We start from the raw sequence: 17,626 nt of genomic DNA, 5'->3' as shown, positions 1-17,626 counted from the left end.
AACTGGGAAAACCTTGAGTGGGGCCTCAAAGGCTGGGTGGAAGGGAAGTAAGGGGGACCGCATGAGCAAGGCGACAGAGGTATTTGGGGAAGTGGAGACCAACCTTCTCTGGCTTAGAACTACGGGCGGGGGGGGGGTGTGCTGGAGCAAAGGCCACATGTCCCTGTGTCCACCTCAGGCTGGCCCTTGAATGCCAGGCTGAAGGGGGTGGCGAAGCAGGGAAGGGCTCCGAGCCCCAGAATGATGGGATCAGACAGGTACTTGAGGAAGCCCCCAGGGGATGTAGGACTGCAGGGGAGAGCTGGGTGTGAGGTGGAGGGCAGCAAGGGCGAGGGAAGAGATGGCCGTCTGGATCAGAGTAGGGGCTCGAGGTGGCGAGGAAGGCACTGCTCACTCAGCAGCAGCCCTTCAGAGGGTTGAATGAGTAGGACAGGGTGACCAGTTGGATTGGGGATGGGACAGGATGAGGGGCCCATGCCCCAGATTCCTGCTAGTGACTAGCTGTTGGGGTTGGTTATCCCAGAGGGGGACCCAGAAGAGAAGGAGGCAGGAGAGAACATGTTGGGTGCACCACACTAACTCACCAAGTCTGAGGGCCTGAGCTGGGTGTGGGCAGAGGGCTCCCCTTCTCCCCTGTTCCCGAAAGTCAGACCCCTGGAGCTCCCAGGGTTCTGGCATTTGGGAACAGGGAGGGGCCCCCAGAGGGCTGTGGGGGCTCATTCAGGCTGCAGCCACACTCCAGAGCACAGTCAGACCCTCCCCTCCCTGAGATGCTAGGATTGTGAGGAGAAGGTGCTGGAGACCACCTTGGGGAAGGAAGGAACCATCTGCGGGTTTGTTGACACTGCCAGTGCTATTGACCAGACATACCACCAGAAGCCACCCCCTGCCCGAGGAGAAGATATTACAGGGGAGCATAGGAAGAGCCACGGGGCAACCTCTCTCCTAGTTTCCCCATCAGCTCCCACACACTGAAAGTTCACCCCTGCTCCACCTTCATCCATAAGCCCTGTGAGCTGTATTCCAAACAGATCTACTTCTCTCCATCTCCACTGCTATGGCCCTGCCTTTGTCGACCTCAGAGGCTTTGCTTTTGCTGTTCCCTGGGCCTGGAATGCCCTCTCTATATCTTCAGGGGGCCCTTTCTTGTCATTCAGATCTCAGCTCAAATGTCACCTCCTCGGAGAGGTAGTTCCTGACCACCCTAAGGTGGTTCCGTCCCTTATCTCTATCCTGTATGCCCGTTGGTTTATTCTTGGCACTGTCTGAAATCTCTTCTGGTGTAATTTGAAGTCCAGTCTACTAACACTTTCCACTCCATCCTGCGAAGAGACTGGGGGGACTCTAATTCCCTTTGTGAGAATCCAAAGTGGGGCCAAAGTCCCTGCACTGCCTGTCTTTTAGGTCTGTAGAGAGAATTCCCTAAGAGGAGGAGGAGGAGTGGTCCATAGAGTGTGGGCGTGAGCACAAACCTGATAATGATCGTGTTTGGCCACGGGAAAGGACAAGGCCTTTACCAGGGTCGCGCGGACCCAGGATTCCTGCCCCTCCTGGGCCCCTTGCCCAGCAGAGCGCAGCCTGGGTCCCAGAAGAGCCACCTGACGGTAGCCACCGTGCCTCCCCACAGGAACACTGGATCTCCCCGCAGAACGCCACACACATCAAGCCCATGCATCCCACGTCGGTCCATGGCGTGGAGGACATGATCCGCCTGGGAGACCTCAATGAGGCTGGCATCCTGCGCAACCTGCTCATCCGCTATCGGGACCATCTCATCTACGTGAGTGCTGCCCCGCCCACCAGCCAGGGGCCATTCTCCCGAGGTAGTCAGGGGCTCCTCTGTCCCCAGCCATTTGTTCTGAACCATCCTTTCTTTGGGGCCTAGGCTTCTGTGGTCTGTGGTTGGGGGAGGGAGCGGTATACACCCCAGGTTCATGCGTCTCCCTAGGCCTTGGAACCATTGGGAGGCCTGGGCCGGTCGGTGAGCCGCTTCTGTGCTTTGCCCAGAGATGGGGAACGGCTGTCCCTGCTGGGTTTGCTGTGGGGGCGGGGCCTGCCATTGGTCCTCAAGGTCAACATTAGGATGGGACCAGAGTCTCTATCCTCAGAAGGGGATGGAGGAAGGAACATGATCCTTGACCCCACAAAACCTTGATATAAGAACCAGTCATACACATCCTCCATGTTCTTTCACCTTGAAACTTGCCAAGGACGAATAGTCTCACTCGGCCAGGACTGAGCTGATTCCAAGAGGTGGGTTCAGAGACCGTCAGAACACGAAGGGCCCACGGAGGCTATTGTCTCTATAGGCTCTCACACTTTTTGGCCTTGGGAACCTTTTATGCTCTTAAAATTGAGGATTCCCAAGAACATTTATTTTTTATTTATTTATATTTAATGTTTATTTATTTTTGAGAGAGAGAGAGACAGTGTAAGCAGGGGAGGGACAGAGAGAGAGGGAGACACAGAATCTGAAGCAGGCTCCAGGCTCTGAGCTGTCAGCACAGAGCCCAGCGTGGGGCTTGAACCTACGAAGTGTGAGATCATGACCTGAGCTGAAGTCAGACGCTTAACCGACTGAGCCACCCAGGCACCCCTCCCAGAGCATTTATTAACGTAGGCTTTATCTATTGATATTTACCATATTAGAACTTGAAACTGAGAAACTTCACAAATGTATCAATACATTAAAAAATAACCATAAAGATCTATTATAGGAAACATTTTTATGGAAAATAACTGCATATATACCCCCCAAAAGTAGTGAGGAGAGTGGTATTATTTTATATATTTTTTTCAAATGCCTTTAATGTCTGGCTTAATAGGAGACAACTAATTCTCATATCTGCTTCACATCCAGCCTGATGCGATGATGTTGGGTTGAAGGGTATGAGGAAAAGCTGGCTGCAAAGATACGGAGGTGGAAAAGATTACAGATTTCCTGAAAGTTCTCTGAGCGTTCAGAGATCTCTGGGCCACACTCTGAAATCTGCTGGGCTAGTCCCATAGTCCCACTTTAAGACTGGGAAACTAAGTCTGCGGGACGTTTAGCCAGGCCCAGAGCTGTGTGCTGGGGTCACTGCATGTCTCTGACCCAGCGCCTCCCTCCAGCAGCTCCTGGTGAGGGAAACCAGGGCTGTGTCACAAAAAGGAGAGAGCAGGACAGAGCAACCCCCACCCGCACCCCCACCCTCACCCTCACCCTCAGGCAGATCCCCGGGCAGGCTGCTATAGGGGGCATGCTTGGGGGACACACGTGGTGATAAGCATCTGAAAAGTGCAGACAGAGCAGGCCTGTAGGAGTGCGGCCTTTGCTCCCAGCTTAGGGAGAAAGGCGGGGTTCCCAGAGGTAGGTGATGCAGCATTCAGGAAGGGGCGCTGCTTGGATAGGAGGCTGGAGGCAGGACTGCGCCTGGTAAGTGAGTGACACAGGGTCACTCAGGTTGTCCGGACTGTGAAGAGCAGCTAGGGAGACAGGGCTGGAAGCCCTGGAGTTGTCCCTGAGCAATCCCAGCAAGGAGCTGTGTCAAGGTCAGGGACCCATCCTCTCAGAAGCCCTGGAATTGTGACCACTCACCCTCCAGGGAGGCCCTCTGCTACCCTCCCCACCCTGGGACCCTCTGCCACTTCAGGCCCCCCTATGCCTCTGTGCTGAGGCCCTTGACATTCGTCCCCTGAGTAAACACAAGTGGCTTTTACAGGGAGCCCTTTAGCACTGATCAAGCCCCTCTCACCCTTTCCCTCACCCAGAGCGGGGGCAGGGCACAGAAGGCACCTCCAGACATGAGCAGCAGCATCCAGACAGGAGGATGGTGCTACAACTCGAGCCCAGGCCAGAGATCCCCTATGGGGATCCACTGGTGTCTGCGCCCCAGTTCTTGGTGGTTCCCTCATTGCTCCTCCCCCTCGATGGCAGGTGGACACAGGAGGGTCCTAAGGCTCTCTCTGGCTGCTCTCCTGGGGCCGGGTGGAGTCTAACACTTGGGTCCAGAGCTAAGTGGGTACAGGGAGGCCACTGGCAGAGCTGATGTCCTGACCCAGTATCCTGTCAGGAGGAGGCCGAGGACCCCTTCACACGGAGAAGCTGGGTCAGATGGGAGTTGTCCCCGCCAGAGACCCCACAGACCATGTCTAAGAATAACCAGAGGCATGTCATTGGTTATTTTGCACACAGTTTAGTGATTCTTACAGGCCAACTGGTTCCTCACATGTGAGGGATAGTTGGTGGGCTGAATCAAAGAACAAAGGCAAACACAACATTCATAAAGGAGAGGGGAAGAAAAAAACTCCAGTTTGAGAAGAACAAATCTTCTTTGTGAAATTTGGGGGGATAGACTAGCTGGGAGCTAGCAGAGAAGTCAGCTTTGGGTCCTGGAATAGCCTGATAAGGGGACCAAAGAAAAGAATCCGAAAGGCTTATGGATTCTCCAGAAAGCTCCAAGATCTATACCACTTTTTCTCACCAGTTACCTTTCTGGTGGTCTCTTCTCTGGGTGAGGGAGAGGGGGTAGGACACCGACTCGAGGTACGGTGCCTAAGTTGCCTTCTTGTTCAGGAAATCAAAATATGGCACCTGGGGGGGTCCCCAGCTCAGTTGGTCCATGGGCCTAAGATTCTGGGTGTGTGTGGGTCTGGGGAGCCATGTTCAATGATTGCCCAGTACAGGGTTTCAACTTGCCAACTCTCTGATGCTGTGACTGGGTAGACGGGGTAGGACTAGAGCTTTGAAGAAGCAACCGGGCCATTGTCCCACTCAGAAACCATACCTGTCCCTAACCATGGCAACCCCTGGTCACTTCATGGCTTGGGTTACCCTGGGCACAGCCCCATGTACCCAGGATTTCCTCAGATTACCACAGCTGCTCACAGCCCTGGGCTGGGTTATGCCCTCTCCCTGACTGTCTGCCTTGGGCATGCCCACTCCAGCTAGCCCACCCCTAGAAGCCTGAGGGAAAGCACCCTAGGGCCAAAAATCAGCTCTGGACATCCCCAATGGGGGGAGGACCCCCAGAAGACACCTGGCAACCCTGGGTCCCACAGGGAGCAAGGGGCATGGCTGGTGGGAATTCTGGGCTCCCTAATGAATAGGCCGGCCCGGGTCCAAGTCTTGGCAGTTGGCCTTTGGGGAGTCCCTGCTCCTCTCTGGTCCCAGACTTCCCTCTGACACGGTGGGGAGACTTTCTGGGTGAGCGCCTCTGTGACTCTGGGAAGGTGCGTGTGCCCAGGATGTGTTTTGGTCTCCATGGCGGGCTAAGAGGCTCCAGGGCTGACAGGCCGGACGGCTTCCTGGCAGAGGCGGAGCCATTCCTGTCACATCTCCTGGAGTGTGTCTCTGGCTCCAGAGAGGTTCCCGGAACTCTGCTTGGGGACTTGGGGCCCCTAGAGACCACGTGTGTTGTGTCCTTGGCTTGGAAAGAGTCGTTATCTCTCCCCCTCCCAACCTATGGCCCCAAAGGCAGGTTTTTCTTCCTGGAGGCTCGAGCAGGAAGCCTGTGCTGGGCAGCTGGGCATTAACCCCCTGCTGACCACGGACCCTTGGAGGGAGAGAGGAGGCCAGAGGGGCTCAGGGAGCAGAGCTGAGAGCCTTGGGGGACCGGCGGGGGCAGAATGGGCCTGAGTCTCCTTGCCCCCTGCTTCTCGTGAATTGATCTCGAAGTCCCTCTGCTTCCCAGAGGCTGCTTTCCCATCTGGAAAGGGCTGTATAACCCCTCCCGCTGGCCTCCTGAGGCGCACAGGCAGCAACCAAGTGCAGTGGCAACGTCCTGCACCCAACAGGGGTCCAGCTGGCAGATTGGTGTTCTTGCCCTTCTGCGGTGTGGGGGGTGGGGGTCGTCCTCACTGACGGGAGTGGCCTTGCTTCTATTAGCTGTTCTGAAATGGGCACACGTGCTGTAAACTGGAAAGTTGTCCTCTTGCCACAGAGAAAACCACGGCCGACTTCTTATCTGTCCTCCAAGACAAAGACTGTATCTATGATCTATATTGAATATGATATGAAATTACATGTAAAAATTTTTTTTTCTGCACAAATAGTAGCATTTCTCTCTACCCTGTTCTGTGCTTTTTCCCCATGAACCACCAAGGCTGCCTAAGAGTTGCTGACAGGCTGTCCCCTCAGATCCCTTCTCTGCTCTTTCCTCTGGGCCCCAGTTAATGCGCGGTGCCAGGCCTGGGTAGAAGGGACAGTGAGGCTAGGGGGCAGAGCCCTTGAACCAGAATTGCAGAGGAGTCAGGTGGGCCAAGTGATGGAGATCATGTGGGCACATAGGAGGTTGCCTGGCTTCCTGAAGGGGGGGATCATCTCATCTTAGCTGGGCTGGTGGGGGGCGGGGGGGGGATGGAGTTGGTGCTTCTAACTGAAGGTTTAACATGGACGGAGCCTCCTGGCTGTGGGATGCTGTTGGTGAGGGCCAGGACTCTGGCGTCTTGTGTCCTGTAGCCGTGGGAAATTGCCTGACGGTTGTCAGCAGGGGCGTGACACAGCCACGTTTTAAAAAGCTGGCCCTGGCTCAGTGTGGAGGGTAGATTGTAGGGGGTGAGGGTAGCACAGAAGCTGGGAACCAGATGGGAGACGCCTGCAGTGGTCTGTTGAGAGCCCGTGGTGGCCAGCGTCAGGGGTGTGGCTGTGCCAATGGAGAGAGTTGGGCTTGTATGAAGGAGAGGGAGGCAATGGGGGCCTCCCAGGTCCCGCCATGGGCGAAGGATGGTGGGGCTCTGCTGGCCAAGTTGGGCTGGCTGAGAGGGAGCAGGGTTGGAGGGGAGGGTGGGGTCCAGTCTGGGCAGGCGTGTGGACGGAAGGGGGGATGTCCAAGAGGCAGGGGCTTGGGGGCTGCTGTTCCAGAGGGCTCTCTGGGCTGTGGGTGGAGCGGAAAGGGCCCTGGAAGCCGTGCAGGGGAGAGGAAGGCCCAAGGCCTGCCGCAGGAAGGCTTCTCGGAGTGCCTCTGTGCATCCTCTTGGCACTGGCCGGCCCGGCACTTGGTCACCGAGCCTGCTCCCGGGGCCACCTCTGTCTGGCTCTGGCTGCGCCTGTTGACCAGCTCATTAGGTCTGCATTGGTGTCTCTACCTCCAGCTTCGGGGACAACCATTCATCTCCCCACAGCTGCCAAGATGACCTTTCTCCGACAGACCTTCCAAATGCCATGCCCTTTCACGCCTCTGTGCTTGGTTCCCACGACCAGCCCTCACTCCCCCTCTCCCCACACCGCACCCCCTTCCCCGCCAGAGGAATCGGCTGCTTCCTACAGGCCCTAGCTTTCCCTCCCCAGCTCCCAGGATGTTCTGTCAGCCTCCCCATGTGTCTCAGTGGAGGGTCCTTAAAGGACTGCATGGAGCCAGCCTCTTGCCACATGGCGATCACAGAGCAGGCGGTTTGGTGTCAGGTTATTTAAAATTTTTTTTTATTTTTTACATGTTTGTTTTTAAGAGCAAGAGAGCGAGAGAGAACGCATGAGCAGGCAGGGGCAGAGAGAGAGGGAGACACAGAATCTGGAGCAGGCTCCAAGCTGTCAGCACAGAGCCTGACGTGGGGCTTGAACTCACGAACTGTGAGATCACGATCTGAGCCGAAGATGGACGCTTAACCAACTGAGCCACCCAGGCGCCCCTCGGTGCCATGTTATTAAGGAACCACCAAGAAGAAAGGAAGGAGGCACTTAAGGACGGCTACTCCATAAGCAGGCACACGTCAAAGGTTATGTAAGCCCTTCAGTCATTCCATAGCCCTGGGAGGTAGGTGTTAACCATCCCCCCTTTACAGATGAGCAGACTGAGGTGTGGAGAAGCAAAGCGATCTGCCAAAGATATGTTCTTTGCGGCTGACTCCCCCGCCTGGGGACAGACGGTCAGCTGGCTCCCATAGCCAGGCAGGGCTGAGCTGTAGATGATGGGTCTGAGCGCCCTGGAGCTGGAGGTTCGTGGGCTCTGATCTGAGAAGTTAGCCCAGCCCTGGGCTGTGTGGGGTGTTCTTAGTGGAGAATGCCCTTATGTCCCCATTCCCCACTGACCAGCTCCCTTGTCTCCTGTTCCCCACTTTCCAACCTCAGACCAACTGTGGAGGGCGGGTGAGTGTGGCACAGAGCTGGCTCTGGCTGTCCGTACGTGCTTGGCCTGGCCGGTCCCTCAGCCTGCGTCCCCACTCCACCCTACCTCTGCCTGCTTGGGCTCTTGCATGCAGTGGGGTGGTCAGCACGGTCAGGCTCTGCTGCTTCTGGCATGGCGCTGCTTGGAGGGAGAGCCTGGATGGCAGGGGAGCATCCTCCAGGGCCCAGAGAAGGGCACTAAATGGCCAGTTCTCCTGACCCAGGGCAGGTAGAGCCAGAACTGGAACCCAGGTCTGGGCTGTGCAGCCCAGGGCTGCTTCGCACAGCCATCCTGGCCCTCGTTGGGGCATTTCCCCTGAAATGGGGTGCTGGCAGCAGCACTTTCCCTGCATGGCTACCTTGGGCTGAGGCTTCTGGGGTGATGCACTAAGCCCTTGGTGGGAGGCGACAGGGGCCCGACTGTCATTTCCCGTTGGTGGTCACACCTTTCTTCAGTCTCTCCAGGCCCGGATGTCAATATATCCATCACCCATTATAGGCTGAGCCTGACCTTTTCAAGCTGGGGTGGGGAGGGGCAAGTGGAGGGAGCAGTGATCCCTGGGCACCTTATTCTGCCTGGTGGCTAGAGGCCCGGGCCATGTTGTCCCCTGTGTGGCAGGGACCCAGCCTCACAGCAGGAAATCTTGTACACAGGTGGCCAGTTAGTGCACCGACAGAGGAGCCCAAGGAGAGAAAGTCCCCTAGTAGTTTGAGGTGCACCGGGTCCCTGCACCTGTGCTGGCCAGGATGGCTGGAGGTGTCCTGTCCCCCAGAACACAGGGGCCCCTCTGCCCTGGGGCAGTGCTATGGAGACTGGGGCCTACCCAGCCCCCAAACCACATCCCCCAGCCCCTTCAGCCTGTTATGATTTGGTTCCACTCCCCCTGGACCAACCTAGCCTCTGCTCCAGACTGGTCTGGTTTATGAATGTTACTCCAAACCTTTGGGATACAGGGCTTGGAGGCAAAAGTGGGGACCATACTTTTGAGTAATTTGAGTAATACCTGCAGTGTGCTATGACTTCTAAAGTACACTACCTCCTAATCCTTATAAACAGTTACATTATGCCCATTTTACAGATAACGATATGGAAAATGGGGACTTAGAGACGCTCCCTTTCTCCCCACTTGTTCCTCCCTTCATCAGATCTCACTGAGCACCTACTCCAACCTAGACCCAATGTTAGTTTGACAGCCCCACTCTCAGCTCCTAGAGACGCTGGATTCTGACCCCAGGTCCTGTGACTCCAAAGTCAGGGCTGTCCCTTCCAGAGGAATGGAGCAGGGCAGAGCCTGAGAGCTTTCTAGAGTCAGAGCCTCCCTCACGGGAAGTGGTGAGTTCTTCGTCCCTTTTTGCCCGCAGACGTACACAGGCTCCATTCTAGTGGCTGTGAACCCCTACCAGCTGCTCTCCATCTACTCACCAGAGCACATCCGCCAGTACACCAACAAGAAGATTGGGGAGATGCCCCCCCACATCTTTGCCATTGCCGATAATTGCTACTTCAACATGAAACGCAACAGCCGTGACCAGTGCTGTATCATCAGGTGGGTAGCCCGGCACCAGACTGGAGCTCCAACTTTGTGCTCCTGCTAGTGCCTCATGGAGAATCACCTCCCCTTTCTCAGGCTTTATATCTCTATTAATGCTGCCAAAGTTCTTGTTAGCATTTGAGGCCTACCTTGTTCATTACTGGGTTCTGTTAAGTTATAGTCAGGTGAAATTTTAGGTTCCTATTCTCTGCTGGGCAAAGGGTAATAGGACAGAGCATTGGTCTAGCATCAACATATGCCACGCTCTATGGCAAGTATAGATGGAGGGGTGTCTGTGTCTAAATAAAGGGGAAGGAAAGTACCTTTGGCTGTGGCAGAGCACTGAGCTGCTGTAGCCTGTCCCCATCCCTGAAAGGTCCATATTGTCAGCCTATTTTACAGATTGGGTAGGGGGAGGCGCGGGTGGGGGAAGCGGCTTGGGCCAAAGCCCCGTAGGGAGAGGGCCAGTGCGGGCTGTGACGGGTCCTACCCCTCTCTGGGTCTCCCCTGCAGTGGGGAGTCTGGGGCAGGGAAGACAGAGAGCACAAAGCTGATCCTGCAGTTCCTGGCGGCCATCAGTGGGCAGCACTCGTGGATCGAGCAGCAGGTGCTGGAAGCCACCCCCATCCTGGAAGGTAGGGCCAGGGCTCTCAGAGTGGGGCTGGGTGGCTGGGTGGGTGCTGACCTTGCCCATGACCCTCTCCCCACCCCGAAGCATTTGGGAACGCCAAGACCATCCGCAACGACAACTCAAGCCGCTTTGGGAAGTACATCGATATCCACTTCAACAAGCGAGGTGCCATCGAGGGTGCCAAGATCGAGCAGTACCTGCTGGAAAAGTCACGTGTCTGTCGTCAGGTGGGCCCGAGCCCGGGGCAGAGCTGACCCGCACAGGACCCCCGGCCTCAGGGGCCGGGGGGTGGGGGGTACGTGTAGTCTGAATCGTCCCTATGCTGCTGCTGGCTTGTCTTAGGGCCTGAATTCCTGCCACGAAACCTACCCGTAGGGGCTTTTTTGTGGAAGTCGTTTGTCGAAACAGTAAACCATGTCTCAGTCTTGACTGTCTGGTTTCTGATGCCTCTTCCTGCCCCTGCCCCCCAACACCTTGTACCCCATTTTCAGGCTCCTGATGAAAGAAATTACCACGTGTTCTACTGCATGCTGGAGGGCATGAGTGCGGATCAGAAGAAGAAGCTGGGCCTGGGCCAGGCCACAGACTATAACTACTTGGCTATGGTGAGGCTTGGGCAGGGCACCAGGGAGGGAGACACCTGTCCCAGCAAGGTCGGGGGCAGTCCACTCGGCCGCTCCCCAGCTCCAGGCCTGGCGGGCGGGATCCTCCGTGTGGGCTTTCCCCTTGTCCCCTGACTGCCCCAGGCAACTCTGGGCTTGTATGTGCCATAAGGCCTGTCCCCACCTTGGGCGTTTTCCCAGCTGCACGTGCATCTAGATGAATCGTCGTCACAGATCTACATGTTCCTAAATATGCATAGACCTCCTAGACCCGGGGACGCATAGACACACACGCCCACGTGTACGCGTGCACAGACCTGCCTGCACACACGTGCTATTAGTTCAGCCTTCGAGGATGTGAAGACCGAGATCTCTGCCAGGACCCCCAAGACTATAGGGCACAGGCTGTTGCAGCTTCAGCCTCGCTGGTCACAGAGCCTGGTGCCAGCCTCTTGCTGCTGGCTGGCCACCAGTGAGAAGTGGGCCCCAGGACCGTGGCTGCCACCCAGCATTGGTTGGAGGGGGTCTGTGTGTGTACAAACAGGCTCGGGGGGTACCAGCTTCCTTAGCCCTGGGGAGAACCCATGGCTGGGCTGGGCCAGGCCGCATGGATGCAAATGAGGAACGTGGGACAACAAAGGAGCGTGTGTGCTGTAGGTGTGACAGGCCTTCCCAGACACTTCCTGGAGCTGGATAAGAAGCTACGTGCGCACACATGTGTCTCGTGGGCACACGTCATGAGGCAGAGTCCTGTCAGTGCCCAGCATCCCAGATTGGCTCGGCCTGGCAGAGGGGGCCCTGCATCCCAGGTACTGCCTCTCTGGGGGTCCCTACGGCCTTGCTGATGCCCTCCTGCACCCCACTCTCCCACCCCTCCCACCAGGGTAACTGCATAACCTGCGAGGGCCGGGAGGACAGCCAGGAGTACGCCAACATCCGCTCAGCAATGAAGGTGCTCATGTTCACAGACACTGAGAACTGGGAGATCTCGAAGCTCCTGGCTTCCATCCTGCACCTGGGCAATCTGCAGTATGAGGGTGAGGGGCCCGGATGGTGCACCCCCACCCCACTCCACCCCACTCCACCCCACCCCTGCATGGAGTCCAAAGGCAGCTCAGCACCTAGCCACCTGTGGCTCTTAGCCCCACCTGTGGGGGATTGTGGCTCAGTTTCCGTCCCAGCAGGTACAAACCCTGCTTCATAGGAGCCAGGGCTGCCACTGAGCACTCTGGGCATCTAGGGTGGAGGAATACGAGGGGAGATGGGCATGACTGTCAGTGTCTCTACTTGGATGCCAGGCATGATGCCAGGTGCTGGGCATACACAGTTCCTGCCCTCAGGGTGCCTATAGCTCATGATGAGAACATACATTGACCCAGAGAAGCACTTGATCGCAGTGCTGATGGCCTCTGTGGACAAAGCAGGACCCCTGACAGCCTGGCCCTCCTAGCCTGCCCTTTTCCCCCATGCCTGCCCTCCCTCTCCTGACCCTGCGCCCCCTTGCTGCCGACAGCCCGCACGTTTGAAAACCTGGATGCCTGTGAGGTCCTCTTCTCCCCATCCCTGGCTACAGCTGCGTCCCTGCTTGAGGTCAGTGTCCAGCCTTCTGTCCCCAGGGCTGCTTCTGTTTCTCTCAGAGGGACAGTTTTGACTCAGGTTCAGGGGGCTGGGGATGTGGGAACCTGGAAGCTGGGGCCATCTGCTTTGGAGAATTCTGGAAGTTCAATGTGGAGAACCAACTGTGGGTAGGTAGGATCTGTGCTGGGCACGGGTCTCAGAGGGGGAGTGGAACCCAGCACCCAGGAGCCTTGCCGCCCTAGCCCCACTGCTCCTGGGGATGAGGTAGGGCGCGGGGGATCTGGGGTGAGCCGGCCCGTTGGTGTTTTAGCCAAGGGTTACTAGGCTCTGCCCTGGGTTTGAAAACTGGGATGAATAAAGCCAGGGTCTATCCCAGTCCTAAGAGGGCCAGGTAACATGCTAAGGCTGTCAAGGAGAGAGCAGTCCTTCTGGGTAGCGTTTGGGTGGGGTTTGACATTTGGGGGGTATCTGGCTGTGGGGAAGGTGTTCTCAGTGGAGGAAATGGTTTGAGCAAGGCCTGGTTGGACAGGGGGAGGGGAGTTCTCCGGTGTGGGGGAGGGAGGGATGGGCTGCGGGAGGCTGGCTGAGCGCCTGGATGCTGCCCTGCCAGGTGAACCCCCCAGACCTGATGAACTGTCTGACCAGCCGCACCCTCATCACCCGCGGGGAGACGGTGTCCACCCCGCTCAGCAGGGAGCAGGCGCTGGATGTACGAGATGCCTTCGTCAAGGTGGGCCGTTTGTGGAGTGGCACTGGCTCACTCCACCCCTTGGGGTGTTAGGTTGTTGATATGGGCCGGAGGGGATTAGTCCAAGGAGCTAGAAGGACATCTGGGCCTGGACCCCTACCTGCTCTTGGGTTTGCGTCCTGCCCACTGGCTCTCTGGGGGGGCCTAAGCAAGAGTCTGCCTTCTCCTGAGCTCTGTTCATCCTACAAGGGGCTGTTATGCTCCTCAGGAGCCCTGCCAGCCCTGGTCTCCTCAGGTCCTCCACCCCTGGCCTGCTCTGCTCTCCAGCCCCATGGGGCCTCATACTGGGTCACATTCTTTGGGTGCTTGGTCTGCTGTGCTATTCCCAGCCCAGAGAATACCCTCTCTGGTCTCTCTAAGGAAGACACTGAAGATGGACCAGGTCAGGTGGAGAGGGCCCCCAGTCCTTTCCATTTCCACAGTCCAGATTGCCACCCCCCCGCCTCACACCAGGTTTGGTGCTGTTAGGGAGACAGAGATGGGTGGAGATATGGGAGCCCAAATGAGGGCTTCTTCCCAAACTTCGAGGTTAGGAAGGCTTGACAGAGCTTTGACAAGGAGAAGGAATTGTTCTAGCAGGAAAGGGTGATCCAAGGAAAGGGAAAAGCTTGAGGAAAGGCTAGGGGGTTTCAAACAGCACAGAAGGGGCTGAGTGAGGCCATGACGGCCCGGGATCTTCTTGGGAGGGCATGCTGGGCACAGCGGCTGACACAGCCCCCTCACAGGGCATCTACGGGCGGCTCTTTGTGTGGATAGTGGACAAGATCAATGCAGCAATTTACAAGCCCCCCTCCCAGGAAGTGAAGAGCTCTCGCCGGTCCATCGGCCTCCTGGACATCTTTGGGTTCGAGAACTTTGCTGTGAACAGGTACCTCAAGGGGCTCTGCTCTGTGGGAGTTTTCTTTCACAACATGGACATAACAGGTGTCAAATCTCTGCCTTTAAACCTGAATCTCATCAGCCAACTTCCCACCTCCCCTGATGACTTTGGATCCCTCTTCACGCCCCTCTCTGCCCGCCCCTACCCAGTGCCTTGGCTCTTCCTCTCCCAGGTGCTCTTCCAGGGATTTGGTGCCCACCTGGTAGCCCTCTCTTCTGACTCAGTGTCCCCTTCTCCACCTCCGGGATGGGGGGGGGGGCGGGTCTTGACAATGGCGCCCACCTCAGAGGCTGGAGAGCCCGTGATGGGAGCACCGCGTGGCCAAGGGTGTGCTGTACATGGGGCCCCGGCCAGGCCAGCACCTCACCCGTGCCCTGTGCACCCTGCAGCTTCGAGCAGCTCTGCATCAACTTCGCCAACGAGCACCTGCAGCAGTTCTTTGTGCGGCACGTGTTCAAGCTGGAGCAGGAGGAGTACGACCTGGAGAGCATCGACTGGCTGCACATCGAGTTCACTGACAACCAGGACGCTCTGGACATGATCGCCAACAAACCCATGAACATCATCTCCCTCATCGACGAGGAGAGCAAGTTCCCCAAGGTGGGCCTGCCCTTGTTGGAGCCCGTGCAAAACATCCCCTCACACTCTGAGCCTCCACTTTCCTCCTCTGCGAAATGGGACTGATGACACATGCCTCTCAGGGTGCCTCTGAGGCCGATTCAGGTGCATTTGTCTGACATCTGGGGATCACCTACGGTCCACAGGGTCCTGGACCAAACAATGATGATTTAAACTAATAGCTGGTACAGAATAGGTGCCCCACACATGGAATGTGTCTCGGGGCGGGGGCGGGTACTGCTCCCATGACTTTCATTGTGGGAAATAGATCTTCTACACTGGACTGTAGTTCCAATCCACCCACTTAACAGATAGGGAAATGGAGGCCCAGAGAGTTCCTGTGTGGGGTACAGGGAGCTCCTGAGAAAGACAGGAGAGGGGGTGCAAAGGCCTGGGGCGGCAAAGGCAGAAGGACCTGGGAGAGGGAGGGGTGGGGGGGAGGGGGCTGACCACGGCGCTCGGTTCCCACAGGGCACGGACACCACCATGTTGCATAAGTTGAACTCCCAGCACAAGCTGAACTCGAACTACATCCCCCCCAAGAACAACCATGAGACTCAGTTTGGAATCAACCACTTTGCAGGCATCGTCTACTATGAGAGCCAAGGTACAAGTGGGCTGTCTGGGGCTGGGGTCTCCTCTCCTGTGCCCTCTCTGGCCCTCCCCTTCTCCTGCCCAGAACGGGGTTGGGAATACAGAGAGGGAAGGGGCCTTAGGAAACACTGGGCCCAGTGCTCTTCCTTTCTTACAGAGATTTTAATCAATTGTGGTGAAGTATATGAAATGTACCATGTTAACAATTTTTAAGGCTAAAATTCAGTGGCATTAAGTGCATTCACGATATCGTGCAGCCATCACCCATATCCATTTCCAGAGCCTGTTCATCACCCCAAATAAGTGCTGATTAAGCAATAACTCCCCATTCTCCCCAGCCCCGGTTACCTCTATTCTGTTTCTATATCATATCTATATCATATCTATGTGTCTGACTCTGACTTCCTGTAAGTGAAATCGTACAGTATTTACCCTTTTGTGTCTGGCTTATTTCTCTCAGCATGTCCTTAAGTTTCATCGATGTTGTATCATGTGTCAGAATTTCCTTCCTTTTTAATGGCTGAATAATATTTCTGTGTGTGTGTGTGTGTGTGTGTATTCATCCATCTCTTGATGCACATTTGGGTTGTTGCCACCTTTTGGCTATCGTGAATAGTGCTGCCACCAACATGGGTGTACAAGTATCTGAGTCCCTGCTTTCAATTCTTTCGGGTGGGCTTAGTGCTCCTTTGTACAGATGGGAAAGCTGAGGCTCAGAAGGGAAAGTTAACGGTCTTTCCTGACATGGCCCATTAGGTGCAAATCTGGGCCTGGAACCAGCCCTGTTATTCACCCAAACTCTCAGCAACACGACTAAGTGTAAGCTTTGAAGGGGATACATCCTCCTTGCTGCTGGGACGTGCAGTTGGGTTCATTTTAAAGCTAGAGGTGAAGAAGAGAGTCAGAACACGTCAGGTTCACCCCACTTGGAATCGCAGATTGCCCTTGCAGCTCCACCCCTACCGTCCTGGTCTAGAGGACCGCGTCCTTGGATGGACATCGGCTGTGGTGTGTGTCTCGAAGGGTCCCATGTGCAGTCTCAGGCCAGTGAAAATCGAAACAAACAAGCAAAGAGCTATTGGTTTCATACTTCCTTGTTTTTTTATTTAAAAAAAATTTTTTTTAATTTTTTTATTTTAGAGAGTGAGCATGAGAGAGTCGGGGAGGGGCAGAGGGAGAGGGAGAGAATCCCAAGCAGGCTCTACACTCAGCACAGAGCCTGACGTGGGGCTCAATAGCATGATTCTGGGATCGTGACCTGAGCTGAAATCAAGCAAGAGTCAGACGCTCAACCGACTCAGCCCCCAGGCACCCCTCATATATACTGATGTATACTGATAAGTATATCAGTGAGCCAGCCTGAAGGGATGGAATCTGAAGGCTCCCAGCCCTCCTTCAACTATTGGACTGTGAGATCCAACCCTGCTGTTAAAAAGGAGGTCAACGCTACGTCTGAAGGACATTTGGGAAAACAAATGTGTCTGTTGTTAGGAGTAGTAGAGGATTGTGTGTGTGTGTGTTTTTTAATGTTTATTTTTGAGAGAGTGAGACAGACACACAAACAAACTGAGAGCAAGCTGGGGAGGGGAAGAGAGAGAGAGGGAGACACAGAATCCGAAGTAGGTTCCAGGCTCTGAGCTGTCAGCACAGAACCGGATGCGGGGTTCGAACTCATGAAGCATGAGATCGTGACCTGAGCTGGAGTCAGATGCTTAACCGACTGAGCCACCCAGGCACCCTGAGGATTGTATTTTTCAGTTCAGTTCAACCTATATTCACTGAGATCTATTATGTGTCAGACTTCATGCTTTTGCTGAGAATACAGATGAGAATATTGAGTGGACTCTGCACAAAGTTATAAAATTATAACTATAATTAAATTATAAACTAATTAAACTATATATACATTATATTTATAATTATATTTATAAATATAAATTATAAACTAAATTAAATATAAAACTAAATATAAAATTAATTTAATTAAATTAAATATAAAAATATAAATTAAATTACATTAAATATAAAATTAAAATTATCTACTTCATGGATTTAAAAACTGAGGCACAGAGAGGGAGATGACTTGCCTAAAGTCACTAACCAGTTTTGAGCTGCTTTAAACAATTCTGCCAGCGTTTCCTGGTTCGCAAAGTACTGTTTTAATTCGGCATTTCATTTATGAAGCAGGTGGTATTAGGTGATCTGAAGCCAAGCAAGAGCTTATGGGTATCCTCATTCCCTTCTGACAAATGAGGAGGCTGAGGTCCAGAAGGGGACCATCCTGGGGCCCCAGAGTGAGTCTGAGACTTTCCATTAGAACCTGCAATTCCATCCCAACTCCAAAACCCACCCTTCCTCTGCTG

General features: G+C 55.1%; 1 protein-coding gene across 1 annotated transcript in view; it reads left to right on the top strand.

The window, feature by feature from the left end:
* The window catches only part of MYO7A (myosin VIIA), a 65,843-nt gene that overhangs the window by 3,621 nt on the left and 44,596 nt on the right, over positions 1-17,626 (top strand). Inside the window, exons 2-12 of the mRNA XM_047071845.1 lie at positions 1,628-1,780; positions 9,443-9,627; positions 10,126-10,247; positions 10,328-10,470; positions 10,735-10,848; positions 11,729-11,882; positions 12,359-12,435; positions 13,034-13,153; positions 13,897-14,039; positions 14,441-14,651; positions 15,141-15,276. Of these exons, the coding sequence (XP_046927801.1) occupies positions 1,628-1,780; positions 9,443-9,627; positions 10,126-10,247; positions 10,328-10,470; positions 10,735-10,848; positions 11,729-11,882; positions 12,359-12,435; positions 13,034-13,153; positions 13,897-14,039; positions 14,441-14,651; positions 15,141-15,276 (1,558 nt within the window). The remainder of the gene's footprint in view (positions 1-1,627; positions 1,781-9,442; positions 9,628-10,125; positions 10,248-10,327; positions 10,471-10,734; positions 10,849-11,728; positions 11,883-12,358; positions 12,436-13,033; positions 13,154-13,896; positions 14,040-14,440; positions 14,652-15,140; positions 15,277-17,626) is intronic.

The sequence above is a fragment of the Lynx rufus genome, unplaced genomic scaffold (genome assembly GCF_022079265.1).
Source record: "Lynx rufus isolate CCGP_SWC_20201006 ecotype Redwood Valley unplaced genomic scaffold, mLynRuf1.p SCAF_9, whole genome shotgun sequence".
In the NCBI taxonomy this organism is placed as follows: domain Eukaryota; kingdom Metazoa; phylum Chordata; class Mammalia; order Carnivora; family Felidae; genus Lynx; species Lynx rufus.
The sequence above is the reverse complement of the archived record's forward strand: the minus strand, read 5'-3'. Positions and strand labels throughout refer to the sequence as shown.